The 12,622-nt window shown below is 60.4% G+C and overlaps 1 protein-coding gene and 1 long non-coding RNA gene across 2 annotated transcripts; one reads left to right on the top strand and one right to left on the bottom strand.

The window, feature by feature from the left end:
- Positions 1–359: 359 nt before the first annotated feature.
- On the bottom strand, positions 360–12,081 carry RAB11B (RAB11B, member RAS oncogene family). Its single transcript, XM_038567499.1, has 5 exons — positions 11,423–12,081; positions 4,893–5,088; positions 3,986–4,179; positions 3,561–3,641; positions 360–2,946 (listed from the first exon to the last, which is right to left on the bottom strand). Exons 1-5 carry the CDS (start codon positions 11,460–11,462, stop codon positions 2,801–2,803), a joined length of 657 nt encoding a protein of 218 aa, XP_038423427.1. The 5' UTR covers positions 11,463–12,081; the 3' UTR covers positions 360–2,800.
- Positions 9,532–10,738, top strand: LOC119864760. The gene is made up of 2 exons (XR_005375170.1): positions 9,532–10,005; positions 10,359–10,738. It is a non-coding gene; the product is annotated as an uncharacterized LOC119864760 (long non-coding RNA).
- Positions 12,082–12,622: the final 541 nt, after the last annotated feature.

Genomic DNA, 12,622 nt, shown 5'->3' with positions numbered 1-12,622 from the left:
CAGAGGGAGAAGCAGGCTCCATGCACCGGGAGCCTGATGTGGGACTCGATCCCGGGTCTCCAGGATCGCGCCCTGGGCCAAAGGCAGGCTCTAAACCGCTGAGCCACCCAGGGATCCCAATAACATAATTTATTTAGGTTAACACAGTGCCTCGAAAAATTAATCACAGAATTACCATATGACCCAGCAATTCCATTTCTGGCTATCTACCCAAAAGAATTGAAAGCTGGGACCTGCTCACATATCATACACCCGTGTTCACAGCAGTGTTATCCACAATGGCCAACGAGTGGAAGCAACCCAAGTGTCCATCGATGGATGAATGGATAAACAAGAAGTGGGATATCCATACAATGGACTATTATTCAGCCTTTTATTAGGAAATTCTAACACCTGCTACAACATGGATGAACCTTGGAAGACATTATACTAAGTAAAATAAGCCAGTCACAAAAGAACAAATACCGTATGATTCCATTTACAGGAAGTCCCTAGGAGGAGTCAAATTCACAGACAGGAAGCAGACGGTGGGAGCCAGGGGCTGGGGAGTCAGCGTTTCATGGGGACAGGGTCTCGGTTGTGCAAGATGAAGGGTTCTGGAGGCGGATGGTGGGGATGGCTGCTTAATGCTGAATGTACTTAATGCCCCTGAGCTGTGCACTGGAAAATAGTCAAGACGGCCAATCTGATGTGTATTTTACCATTAAAAAAAAAAAAAAGGCTTAAGAGCAGTGCCTGGCACTGAGTGAACATGCTGGGATTAATTCACTGAAATCAGAGTAACCGAAATAGCAACACTGGACTGTGACCCCCGAGGGGAGTGTTGTCAGTCTTGTTCCCTGGTATGAGCCTTGGACCTGACCAGTCCACAGAGGCTCAGATTTGATCCTTGGGCTACCCAAAACCCTCCAGGGTGCCTCATTACTTCACTCGGCCTGCCTGAGGATGCTGCCCACCCTCTGCCCTCCCCACGCCCACCAGCCCAAATCCAGATTCAGCAACCCCAGGGTCTGGGCAAATGGCTCCTGGAGTGTATGTGGCCCCACCAGATCCCCTGCTATCCTGTTGCTGGCCTTGGCTCGGGGTGCTCCCTGGCCTGGAGCACACACCCAGGCTCACTCCAACTCCCCTACAGGAACAGCCCCCTGTGCCTCAGGGCTCTTCTGGAAGGGCTGTCTGGGTTTGCCCAGCTCTCCAGGCAGGGCAGCCAAAGCCTGAAGTTGGGAGAAAGCAGACCCCTGTCTCTGGTGAGTCTTCTAGGGGTCAAGGGCGTAAGTGGCTTCAGTCAGAGGGTAGAGCATCTGGAACAGCTGCAGGCACTCAGGTGAGAGGGGACACAGTGGGTCACACGGTCAGTGCAGGGATGGGATTGTGGGGATAGCGACATTCCCTCCATAGTAGGAAATGGCTCTGCCCACATGGACCAGGGGAGAAGCTGGACCCTGGGGAGAGGCAGAGGAACTCCAGGCCACCTGCCTCCCCTCTGTCACCAGCATCCTTCCACTGGGCCCTTCCCAAAGGTCAGTCCAGGATGGGGAGAGCAGGGGTGGCGCTGGCACCACCACCATCCCCTGGATGAGCCCCTGGAGGCAGCTGTGGGCAGCAGATGGAAGTGAGGACAGTCCAACCCCAGGGCCAGGAATGGGGAGCAGTGGGCTGGGAAGAAGCTGAATACATCCCCCAGCCACAGGGGCAGCTTGGAGAGGATACCCCCCACCACCACCAGGCCAAGGGCCCTGTGGTCAGCTCGTGGGCCTCTGCACTGTCCTGGGTGGCACTTGGGCCTGGTCTTCCAGCTCCCTGTGGCAGCGGGACATGCACCGCGAGGAGCCCCGGCCCCAGGCGTGGCCTCCTGGCAGAGAAAAATGAAGACAAAGGCGCAGTGGCAGGTTTCTGTACAGGAAGTCGGATTATACATTTTAGTAACGGGCGGAAGAAATGAGGCATCGGGGCAACAGTGCAGGGGCCACAGGGAGAATAAGAGATCGAGAGCTGGGGTTTGGCGTCAATCTTACAAAGTGTATAAAGAATCTGTGTTTCTCTACAATAACAAAAAAACCAAAGGCTACAAGAGCGGTTGTATATACAAAACACGGAGATATTGCTTCACTTGCAAACAGGTTCCTGACCAGACAGGAGACAAGACAGAGGGGAGCACAGGGAGGGAGGGCCGGAGAGCGCGCTGCGTGCAAAAGGAAGGGGAGGGGGGAGAGGGGTCTTCTCCCAGCATAAATCTACAGGCAGGAGCTGGAGTCGCGCACACACGGGAGGTCGAAGGCGTGTACCGGTGCTGGCTGTGCGTGGGGGAACGGGGGTGCCGAGAGCCAAGAGTGTCCACTGGCCCTGGCCCCCTGGCGCCTTGCTCTTCGAGCTAATGCTCAGAACGGGGTTCTGGGTGGGGATCGGGGGCCAGTTGTCGGGCCAACTGGCCGCAGAGGGAGGGAGGTGATCGCTCCCTGGAGTCTGCCGTGGAAAATTGGAGAAGCCTGCTCGGTGTGCCCATCCTCCTTGCCTCTGGCTGGCCCTGTCCGTCCTGCCACCCTCCCCGACCCGCCGCGATGCACACTGGGACCCAAGAAGAGCAGGTGCAGCAACCCGGGCTTCTAGCTTTCCTTGAGCAGGACAGCGGGTACCACTTGACTCCTGTTCTTCCCGGGCCCTGGCCAGCCATGCGGAGCTCGATGGGAGGGCAGGAGCCAGTCACAGAGGGACAGAGAGGGTGGGGCAAGGGAGCACAGAGAGGTGAGGGGCGGGCGGAGGACGAGGACGTGCACGCACGCTCGGACGAGGCGCGGGGCGGTCACAGGTTCTGGCAGCACTGCAGCTTGTTGGGTTTCTGTCCGTCGGTGGTGGGCGGCACGCTGATGTCCACCACGTTGTTGCCAGGGGACTCGTCATGGGCTGCGCGGTCTGCAATCTGCTTCTGTGACACAATGCGGTAGATCTCTGCAGGTGGGGGGAACGTGGGGTGAGTGTGCTGCGTGCTCGCCCGCAATGACTGTCCCCCTGCCATCTGGACCGGCCGCCCTCCGGGGAGCAGCCCCAAGGCTGAACCCAAAACCCCTCTCAAAGGCCCTGACTGTGCCCCCCAACACGGCGGGGCAGGGGGAGACAGGCTCCCACCTGGTCACCCAATGCTGACTGTGTGCTCAGCAAGAACGGGACCCGTGTCTGGTCACAGATGTACCCCCGGCCTGGCCTCTTGTCCTATATGATCAGAGGCCCCCTCCTCCCAGAATAAGCACCCAGGGGCCTCGGGGCCCAGTGTCCCCCTGGCTGACCGAGCTGGCTGCTCTCTGGTGGAGCCACGGCAGAGGGGCCTTGCAGAAGCTGGGTCGAAGGGGTCTCTACGTCCTGAGTGCCAGCAGGGCCAGGATCTGGCCTGATCCCTAAAGCACGCCACATCTGTCCTGTGTCCAGACCGACTTGCAGGTTTAAAGACTAAAGCTTCTCCGGCTGTGCTCTGGAGCATGCAGTCAGAATGGCTGGTGCCCTTCCCAGGCCCCCCCCACGATGGGCATATTGGGGTTACTATGGCCCCAGCCAGGCCCTGTGACCACCTGTGAGGATGTTCTTGAAAGCTTCCTCTACGTTGGTGGAATCCAAGGCTGAGGTCTCAATGAAAGACAAGTTGTTCTTTTCTGGAACAAAAAGAATATGGCCCAGGTGAGCAGTGGTGGAGCAGGGGGGCGCTGCCCTGCATCCTCTCAGCGACCCTGCTTGCCTGCCCGCTTGCCTGGCCCATGAAATGAATGGTTGGGGCCAAAGGGATAGGATCGAGATGACCACACCTCAAGAAGGGGTAGCTGGTACCGAGGCCATGGCCAAGAGAGAGAAGATGCCAGGGGCCTGGGGGGCAGGGCAGCTGCCCGCCTTCCAGATGTTTCTCTGACGCCTCAGTCACCATCTCGCTTTGGGGAATGTGGCCCCGGGGAGGCCTGGGCAGGCCCCCTGGCCACACCTGCTCCAGCCCAGCTTGACTCACCGGCAAAGGCACGGGCCTCGTCAGTGGGCACGGCCCGTAGGTGGCGAAGGTCACTCTTGTTGCCCACCAGCATGATGACGATGTTGCTGTCGGCGTGGTCCCGCAGCTCCTTCAGCCAGCGCTCCACGTTCTCATAGGTCAGGTGCTTGGCGATGTCGTACACGAGCAGTGCGCCCACTGCACCGCGGTAGTACCTGTGGGGGCAGGGCGTGAGCCGGCTGCCAGGGCCCCCCACGACCCCCTAGCCTGGGCTCTGTGGGCAGCAGCCCCTAAGCCCCCACACACAGAGCAGGAGGCACAGGGCCTGCTCAAGGGGTGGCCACTGCGGCCTCGAGGGAGACAGGTGTGTCCTGAGGTTCTGGCTCTGCTCCCCAGGTTCAGCTCAGGAATACGGAGCCAGAGGAAGAAGTCTGGGACCTGGGGTCAGAAGACACTCATAAAAAGGAAGAAGGAGAGAGCCACTGCTGGGCACAACCTCTGATGCCCACCGTGGCTCGGCCAGCCTGACCACCAAGGAGACAGACGGCCACATGTCTACCCCGAAGGATTAGGGACATGAGAAGGTGACCAGGCTTTGTTGGAGGGAGTCCCAAGGACACAACTGGCTGAGGACTGCAGAGAGGTGACCCTCACCGTGTGGCCAGCATCCAGAGAAATCAGAGCCTCAGGGGACTCCAGGGGTCAGAGGGAGCAAAGGACATGGCTACCCTAGGGTCACAGTGTGGCCAACACTGGGTATTGGTTGCCCCAATGGTCCCACAGTTCCTGGAGGTCCTGTCCCACCACCCTGGGCTGCCCACTGTGCAGAGGTGTGCTCTCCCCTTCTCCCGCCCAACTCCTACCCATCCTTCAAGGCCCACCAGCCCACCGCCGTGGCTGCCTGCATCTCCCCAGCCCCGGCACTCACGCAGAGGTGATGGCACGGTAGCGCTCCTGCCCGGCGGTGTCCCAGATCTGCGCCTTGATGGTCTTGCCGTCCACCTGGATGCTGCGGGTGGCGAATTCCACGCCGATGGTGCTCTTGCTCTCCAGGTTGAACTCGTTGCGGGTGAAGCGTGATAGCAGGTTGCTCTTCCCCACGCCCGAGTCCCCAATGAGCACCACTTTGGGGGGGCAGGAGGGACATAGGTGAGACTCTGCAGGCCAGCTTCCCCGAGCCAAGGCCCAGACACCACCCATGTGCACCTGCAGGACTGTCGGGGCACCCTGGGTGCTGCACAAACTTGAAAGTCAATGTCAGAGCAGTCAGAGCCATCCTGGAGCCCAAGGCACCACGTTCCCTGGTGCAGAAGCAAACAGGGGCTCAGGACTTCTGCAAACACAGCCACTGTGGGTGGCGTAACACCCCAGCTGTCTCCAGTCCTTCGGAGCAGGGCTGCCCCCACTGCGAGGGCTGGACCCAGACATCTCAGCAGGTATGTCTTAACCTCTCTGGGCTGCCTTTTCTGCAAGAGGGGGACTCAAGGAGAAATGGCAGGATCAGAACTCCACAAGCACCTAGCATGCTAAGACAGGCCGGGGAGCGGTTATGACCAGTGTTCTTCCAGCTTCTTACCAGAAGGGTCGGTCTCCAGAGCTCTAACAGGAAATGAGGAGTCTCGCCCCCACGCCCACCCTCACGGGGAGCTGCTATAAGCAATCCCACATGCAGCTGTGGCACAGTCGGAGCTGGCTCATGCGGAACAGGAATGTGCCCTCTAGACGCAGCCATGAAGGCACAGAGCCTGCCACCCTGACGCCCCCAGAGCCAGCCCTTCCTGCAGAGACATCCGAGCACCAGTCCTGAGCACAGCAGAGCAGGCCCCTCCAGCCTCTCCTGGTATTCTTCTAACAAGGTTCCTGCCCCAGCCAGAGAAACATTGCCCCAAGGGGCCAAGGCTCCCCAGGCTCTGGGGCAGGGCCACGTGAGACGCTCCAGGAGAAGTGTGAGCCCAAGAGGCTGTCCTTGGACCCAAGACACACTGCGTCTCATGTGTGTGTACGCACGGTGTGTGGGCCGCGCTGGCACCCCCGGGTGATGTGCAACGCAGAAGAAACAACACTCGGCGGTCGGTCCAGACACGCCAGAGAGAAACCACATGGATCCCCCACATGTGGATCTTGGGCTCTGGCACCCAGGGTGGGTCTGTCCAATGGGAAGACGTGGGGGCCGAAGGCGTGGTCACCCACAGCACCAGTAAAAAGCTCTTCCTCGAATGGATATGTGCGTGCCCCAATTCCCACGGCCTCTGACCGCCTTCGCCGCCCCCACCCTGGTCCACACCAGCCGCGGGGCCGTGTCCTTGCGGTTACTCCCAGCCAACCAGCAGGCTGTTTTCCTGGAGGCCACCAGAGGGCGGCCCTGGGCACCCCAGCCGGTCCCACCGCTGCTCCGCCCACAGCCCTCCCAGAGGGCGAAGTGCAAATCCACCCGCAGGCCCCCGCCGGGCCCTCCCCACGCTCCCCCTCGCCCCCCCTCGTCCCCCCCCCCACTCTGCTGCGGCCACTGGGCCTCCTCGCCAGGCCTGGGAGATACCCAGGGCGCCTGCGCTTCGCTGGGCCCGTTCTCCCCGGGTACCCGCCCGGTGCCTGCCCTCCTCCCCGCCGTGGGCTCCCTAGCCCGGCCCCACGCCAGCCTTGACTTCTTTGTTTTCTGGCCATCCCGCCACGAGGGCGAGGGGCTCAGGCAATCGGATTCCCTGCGCCGGCCCCGGGGCCTGGTGCAGTTCCCCGCACACAGGAAGCATCCGATCAACGTCTGCTGGAAGAACAAATGCCAAAGTGGCTGGGGCAGCCTCCCAGGCCCACCTGCCTTCACACGGGGTAGCCGCCCGGTTACCCTCCTCAGGTGACCGGGGAGGAGGGGGCAGGCGAGGCGACCCCCAGGTCCCCGCACCCTCTCTGGGCTGGCTGCCTTACAGCCTAGAAGGCTGAGAACGAGAAGAACGTCTAAGGAGCCTGTCCCAAGAAAGCCCTCGATGGGCACCGTGCCACGTGAGTCGCAGGTGACCTTTATGGGTTAGAAAGCAGGCGAATCCCAAGCACAAGGCACTGTGGGCCGGTGCCTATTTACAGGCTCGCTCCGACCTCCTAGCCATGCTCACCAGACACTGGCTTGCCCAGGGCCACCTGGCTGGAAAGTTGTCCATCAGGATTTGAACCCATGCCTTCTGCGTCCAGGGCTGAACTCAGGGATCTGGGTGCAGCCTCCTCCTTTCCCACCATCTGGGGCACCCTGGCCCTGAGTAGCTGGCAAACTCCTGCTCATCCTTCAAAACCCCTCAAGTCAGGCCTCTCCGCTCTCCTCAAACCACCATGTGGCCCGGCCTCTGTGACCTGCGATAACAAGGCGTGTTCTCTGGTGACACCAGGTGAGCAATGGAAGACTGCGAGCTGACCTCAGAGAAAGGTGGAAAGAGGTGATGGACATGGGTCTGTGGCCCTCAACCATGCTGTGGGGCCCACCACCCACACCCTTAACGCCTCACCTCCTTCCCACGGGGCCAGGGGAACCTGGCCAGGGCTGGAGAGGTTTGCTCACAATTCTTACACCCTCAGGAACAGAGCAGGAAGTGAGCCAAGGGTCCCTTCTGGGCCCTGTCCTGTGGCCCCTCCAGCCCCTCCTGCCCTTCCCAGCCTCTAGCCTCGGGCAGCATCAACTCTGCCCTGGCCTAGCCAACAATCTCCTCAGCACCTCGGGCCAGGCCCAGCCCTGAAGGCTTTGTGGCTGCCTTCTCTGGGCCACCCCAGGAGCAAATGCTTGTACAGTTGGGGACACTCAGCCCAGAGTGCCCAAGTTGCTGACCCTGCGTAACCCAGTGAGAAAGTGGAGGCCAGAGCAAGATGAGAGCCACCAGCCACTGCCCAGATGAACGGCGGGAAGGCCAGGCTGCTTGGACCCTCCCGGCACACGGCGCCCGACGCAGAGAGGTGGCCAGTGGGGCAGCGGCCAGGCTGGCCCCCCGTGCGGGCTAGGAATGAGAACAGCATTGTCCAAGGCACAAGTGACCCGTTGTCTTGGGGAAATAAAGGGCCCTTGAGGACACAGCCCGTAGAATTTCCACAGAAGTTGGTGGCCTCACTGGCTGGGAAACGGCCCCAATGGACATGCCACTTGGCTGGCAGAGAAGGCGAATGCAGTTGGCAAAAACGAAGAGCTGGCACCTCTTGTAGCCCTGGGTCCTCTGACCTGCCCATGACAGTGTGGAACCCCTGGGCCCCGCACTCTGACACCCAAGTGGGCTGAGTGGCCATCTGGGTGGGGGGGCTGGCTTCCCTACCCCAGGCAGAGCAGGACCCTGTTTCTCCTCCAGGAAGCCAAGCCCTGACCACCCCAGGCCCCAGGGACCGGCACTTGAATGGAGCAGGGGACAGAGAGACGCCCAGTGCTGGGGCACAGGCAAGGCCACCATTTGCCAGTGGAGGAAGATGCTGTGCTCAGGTCCTTACCAGTGGGTCTGGTGGGGGCCCGGTGCAGGCTGGAGAGCCAGGAGGGTGAGCACTGGGGCTGGCCTGCTTCCTGGGGGCTGGCTGCTACTCTCGCCTCGCCCCCTTTCCCAAAAGGACAGTGGCACTGGGGAGGAAGGACAAAGCCCAGTGGACAAGGCCCTGGGTGACCACAGCAGCTCCCCGCTCCAACCCACATCCTCGTAGGCAGGATGAGTGGCTGGGGGAGCTCTCAGGAGTCCTTGGTGTCCCTTTGGACACAGCTGCTCCCACTGTGGATCCTGCAGCCTGGGCCACACCAGAGGTCAGGGGTGCCCCCAGGGGCTGATCTGTAGGCTGGGGAAATGGCCCATGGCTGACAGGATAAAATGTTCGCAGGAGGAACGTGAAGATCTATAATTAGGTACAAATAAACAACCTTTCTCCTGGGAGAGGCGGGGGAATGTGCAGGCAGGAACACAAACAGCATGTGGGGAAAGCACCCCGGGGAGATCTGTTGGCCTTGGTCTCAGAGGTCAGGGGAGCCAACGTGTGATGTGGCTGCCAAAATAACCAAGGCAGTGGCAGGAGAGCTAAAAGGAGGGCAGTCCGTGTCCCAAGGGAGAAGTGCCAAGGGAAGGCCACGGGGGTTCTCAGGAGGGTCTGGGGGACAGATCACGCCTCTATCTAACCCTGTCTACCAGTGGCAGGTGATGTGTCCCTAGTGGCTTGCCTACCTGCTGGCTTCTTTCCTTCTTTATGTGCCAGACCCACAGAGTTTCCTTTTCCTGTTTTAGTAAAAAACTGAGGGGATTTCAAGAGAAATATGCACAGATAGCACGGAGACCGCCAACAAGACATACGTGTAAACAGGAGGTCTCAGATGACGGCAGTCTGGGAAACACGGCCCTTGCGGGCTCGACTTTCACTCCTAACCCTGCCTGAGAAGGTCAGCAGGACACCTGCTGACTGAGAAAAGGAGGCTAGTGGGGGAGGGCAGCAGGGCAGGCAGCTCCTAACCCCCCCCCCCCCCCACTGTGCCAGTTGCTGCCACTGAAGCCAGATCTGTGCTTCCAGGAAGTGGACTCTGGAGATGAGTCCCAGGAAGCACACAGCCGCTCCATTGCCCCTGACCCAGTAACTGTACTTCTGGGAACATACTTCAAGGAAATAACACAAAGGGCAAAAAGATGACTAGTGTTGGGTTATTTATAACAGGAGGCGGCTGAAAATAACAAGGGGGAAATGGCCATAGAAAGCTGGAGGTGACTACTGGGGGAAATGCCTCTGGCCCTGGCAGTCCACATTCAGGGGGGTACCCAACCGGGACCTGGGGAACGGCCGCCTCTGGCCCCAGCTGCAGCAAGATGGAGTCCTGGCCACTTGTGGCCAGTCCCCAAAGCCCGGGCAGAGCTTCCCCTGGCTCTCATGTGATACCCCAGAGTGCTGTGGGCATCGGGGCCCTGGCCTGATACCTGCTGACCACACAGCTTCACCTGCCAGTGACATATGAGCCTGCATGCAGCTCCCCAGGCCCATGATGCTGCGTGACAACTCTGGGCCTCTGCGTAGACACTCCGCCAGCCCAGAAGCCTTTCACCACATGGACATCCCAGGTAGGGAGCGCGCCACCCCACTCTCCACATCCCCAAGGCCCCCAGGCTTCCAGCCCCAGCATGCGGGAGGACACTACAGACACGATGGTCACTGATGGACATGGACTGCGCTCCCAGGGACAGTCAGGTTTCCCCAGTGAAGGGACGGTGCCAACAGCTGGTGTGAGAGCAGACCCTCACACTGCAGGCAGCAGGGCAAAGGTGCCTCAAGCGGGCCTAGGGTTAGCTCTCATGGGCAACCACTGTCAGTCAGGGAGCCCAGAACAGACCGCCCGGGACCTGGCCAAAGCCCAGGTTGGCACAGGAGGCACTGTGAGGTCAGTGACTTTTTTTTTCTTTTTTCTTTTTTTTAGATTTTATTTTGAAGTAATCTCTACACGCAAACTGGGGCTTGAACTTGCAACCCAGAGATCAAGAATTGCATGCTCTGCAGACTGAACCGGCCGGGCGCCCCCAAAGCCTGTGACTCAAGTCAGGCCACAACCCCAGCGATGGGAGGAGTCTCCCCAGCTCCAGCCGCAGGGTGAGGGAGCTGGGCCAGCAGCAGTTGCCTGACCTGCCACAGCCGCACTGGAGGTTCCTAGAGCCCTCTGTCCCTTGGGCAGGGACTATCCTGCAGCAGGTTGGCCGAAGCCCGGCCCATGGGGACGCAGGTGCGGGGGGAGGTGGTCTGCCAGGCTAAAGCCCACAGCTGACCTGGGTTCAAATCCTGCTCCAACATTTTTCAAATGTGCCCTGTCTCTCTGGGTCTCAGTTTCCGGATCCACAGAGAAAAGAAGGTGGCTATTATCTCCTGAGCCCAGCACACACACTCCTCCCCCCACGCCAGGCGCCCCTCCGCACAGTTCTGGGTCAGCCCCCAATCCAGGGTCCCCCCCATCACACATCTCAGCCCCTCGCGTCCTCTCGCTCTCCGGGCCCCGCCCCCAGGCGAGCTGCCACCAATCAGGACAGGCTCCTCCCACTCTGCGAGAGCCCCACCCCCGCGCGCCCAGTCCCAGCCCACTTCTTGGACACGCCCTCCGCCCCTTAGCCACGCCTCCTGAGGCCCCGCCCCCAGCACGGAGGCCGCTTGTTACCCAGCCCGGCCCGCCAAATGCTGGGGAGGCCCCGCCCCCCAGAGGCTCCGCCCCTAACGGCCTCTCCCACCGCTTGGGGCCCCACCCCCTCCGGGCCCCGGCCCCGCCTCGGCGCATCCAGGGCCCCCAGGCCTCCCTAGGCCGCCCGCTCCGCACGGCCGCGCACTCCAGCCCAAAGCTGGCCGAGCCCAAACTGCCCCGGCCTTCCCGGCTGCCTAACCGCCGGGCCCCAAGACTCGGGCTCCGGCCTGGGCCCAGCGGCCTGGAGCGCAGCCTCAGCCCGCCCGCCCGCTGCCTCGCCGCCATCCCCTCGCCCGTCTGTGTCCCACCGACCGCACCTTTGAATAGGTAGTCGTACTCGTCGTCCCGGGTCCCCATTGTCCTGGCGCTTCCGGCGGGATCGGCGACTCCGCAGCCCCACCACAAACACCCGACGGGGGCGGAGCCGGCGCCGCACAGAGCGGCGGCTGAATCACCAATCAGAGGCGGGTGGCGTAGCGACGGGCACCCAGGGCAGCCAATCACAGGCGGAAGCAGAGCCTCAGGGGTGGGCGCCGCCTGGGACCCACCCTCCTCGCCTTCGGTCTCCTGGAGAAAGGCGGAAGGAATGCGGACCTTTCTGAAGTGACGGCCGCGTCAGCCTATCAGAGGTGGACTCTAGAAGGCGGGGCGGAAGACTGCAAGAATGAAACAGATTGATGGCACGGGGAACCAATGAGAGGCTTGATTCAGGCGGTCCGGGAGTACCAGAGGACCTGTCCGGGAAGGGAAATGGGGCTACGTCCAGGTGATGTTACGCTATTTAACGTCCCGATGACGTCATAGGTTAATGGGCGCTGCTCTGCTTTCCCCCTTCGCCGCCTCCTCCCCTCACCCACATTAAAAGACCGTTTACAGGCCTTTGGGGGGGTTGGGTTTTCATCACTATATTTGAGTCATTAAGATACCCCTCTACCTCAATTTCCCCCGCTGCAGGATAGGAGAAACTAAACTTGATGAAATTTTTGGAGGCAAACTGGATTATCTCCCTAAAGACAAACCAAATCAACTTTCTGCTCTCTGTCATTAAGTCTTTTTTTTTTTTTTTTTTTTTTAAGATTTTATTTATTCACGAGAGACACAGAGAGAGAGGCAGAGACACAGGGAGACGGAGAAGCAGGCTCCATGCAGGGAGCCCGACGCGGGACTCGATTCCGGGACTCCAGGATCACACCCTGGGCTGAAGGCAGGCACCAAACCACTGAGCCACCCAGGGATTCCCTGTCATTAAGTATTTAACAAATATTTATAAAGCCCTTTCTGCACGTTAGGCCTCTGCAGCACGATGCCCCCCTTCTCTATCCCCTTGCCCTGTTTTATCCCATCTCCCGCCCCGGAGGATTTATCACTACCTGACCGACTGTATGTTTGTGGGGGCACCTGCCTGGCTCACTTGGTGGAGCAAGCGACCCTTGACCTCCGGGCCATGAGTTCTGGCCCCACTTGGGCCCAGAGCGTATTTAAAAAAAAAAAAAAAAATGTGCTTCTTTCTTGACCCA

The sequence above is a fragment of the Canis lupus genome, chromosome 20 (genome assembly GCF_011100685.1).
Source record: "Canis lupus familiaris isolate Mischka breed German Shepherd chromosome 20, alternate assembly UU_Cfam_GSD_1.0, whole genome shotgun sequence".
Lineage (NCBI taxonomy): Eukaryota > Metazoa > Chordata > Mammalia > Carnivora > Canidae > Canis > Canis lupus.
Note: the sequence above shows the minus strand (reverse complement) of the source record. Positions and strands in the feature narration are given on the sequence as shown.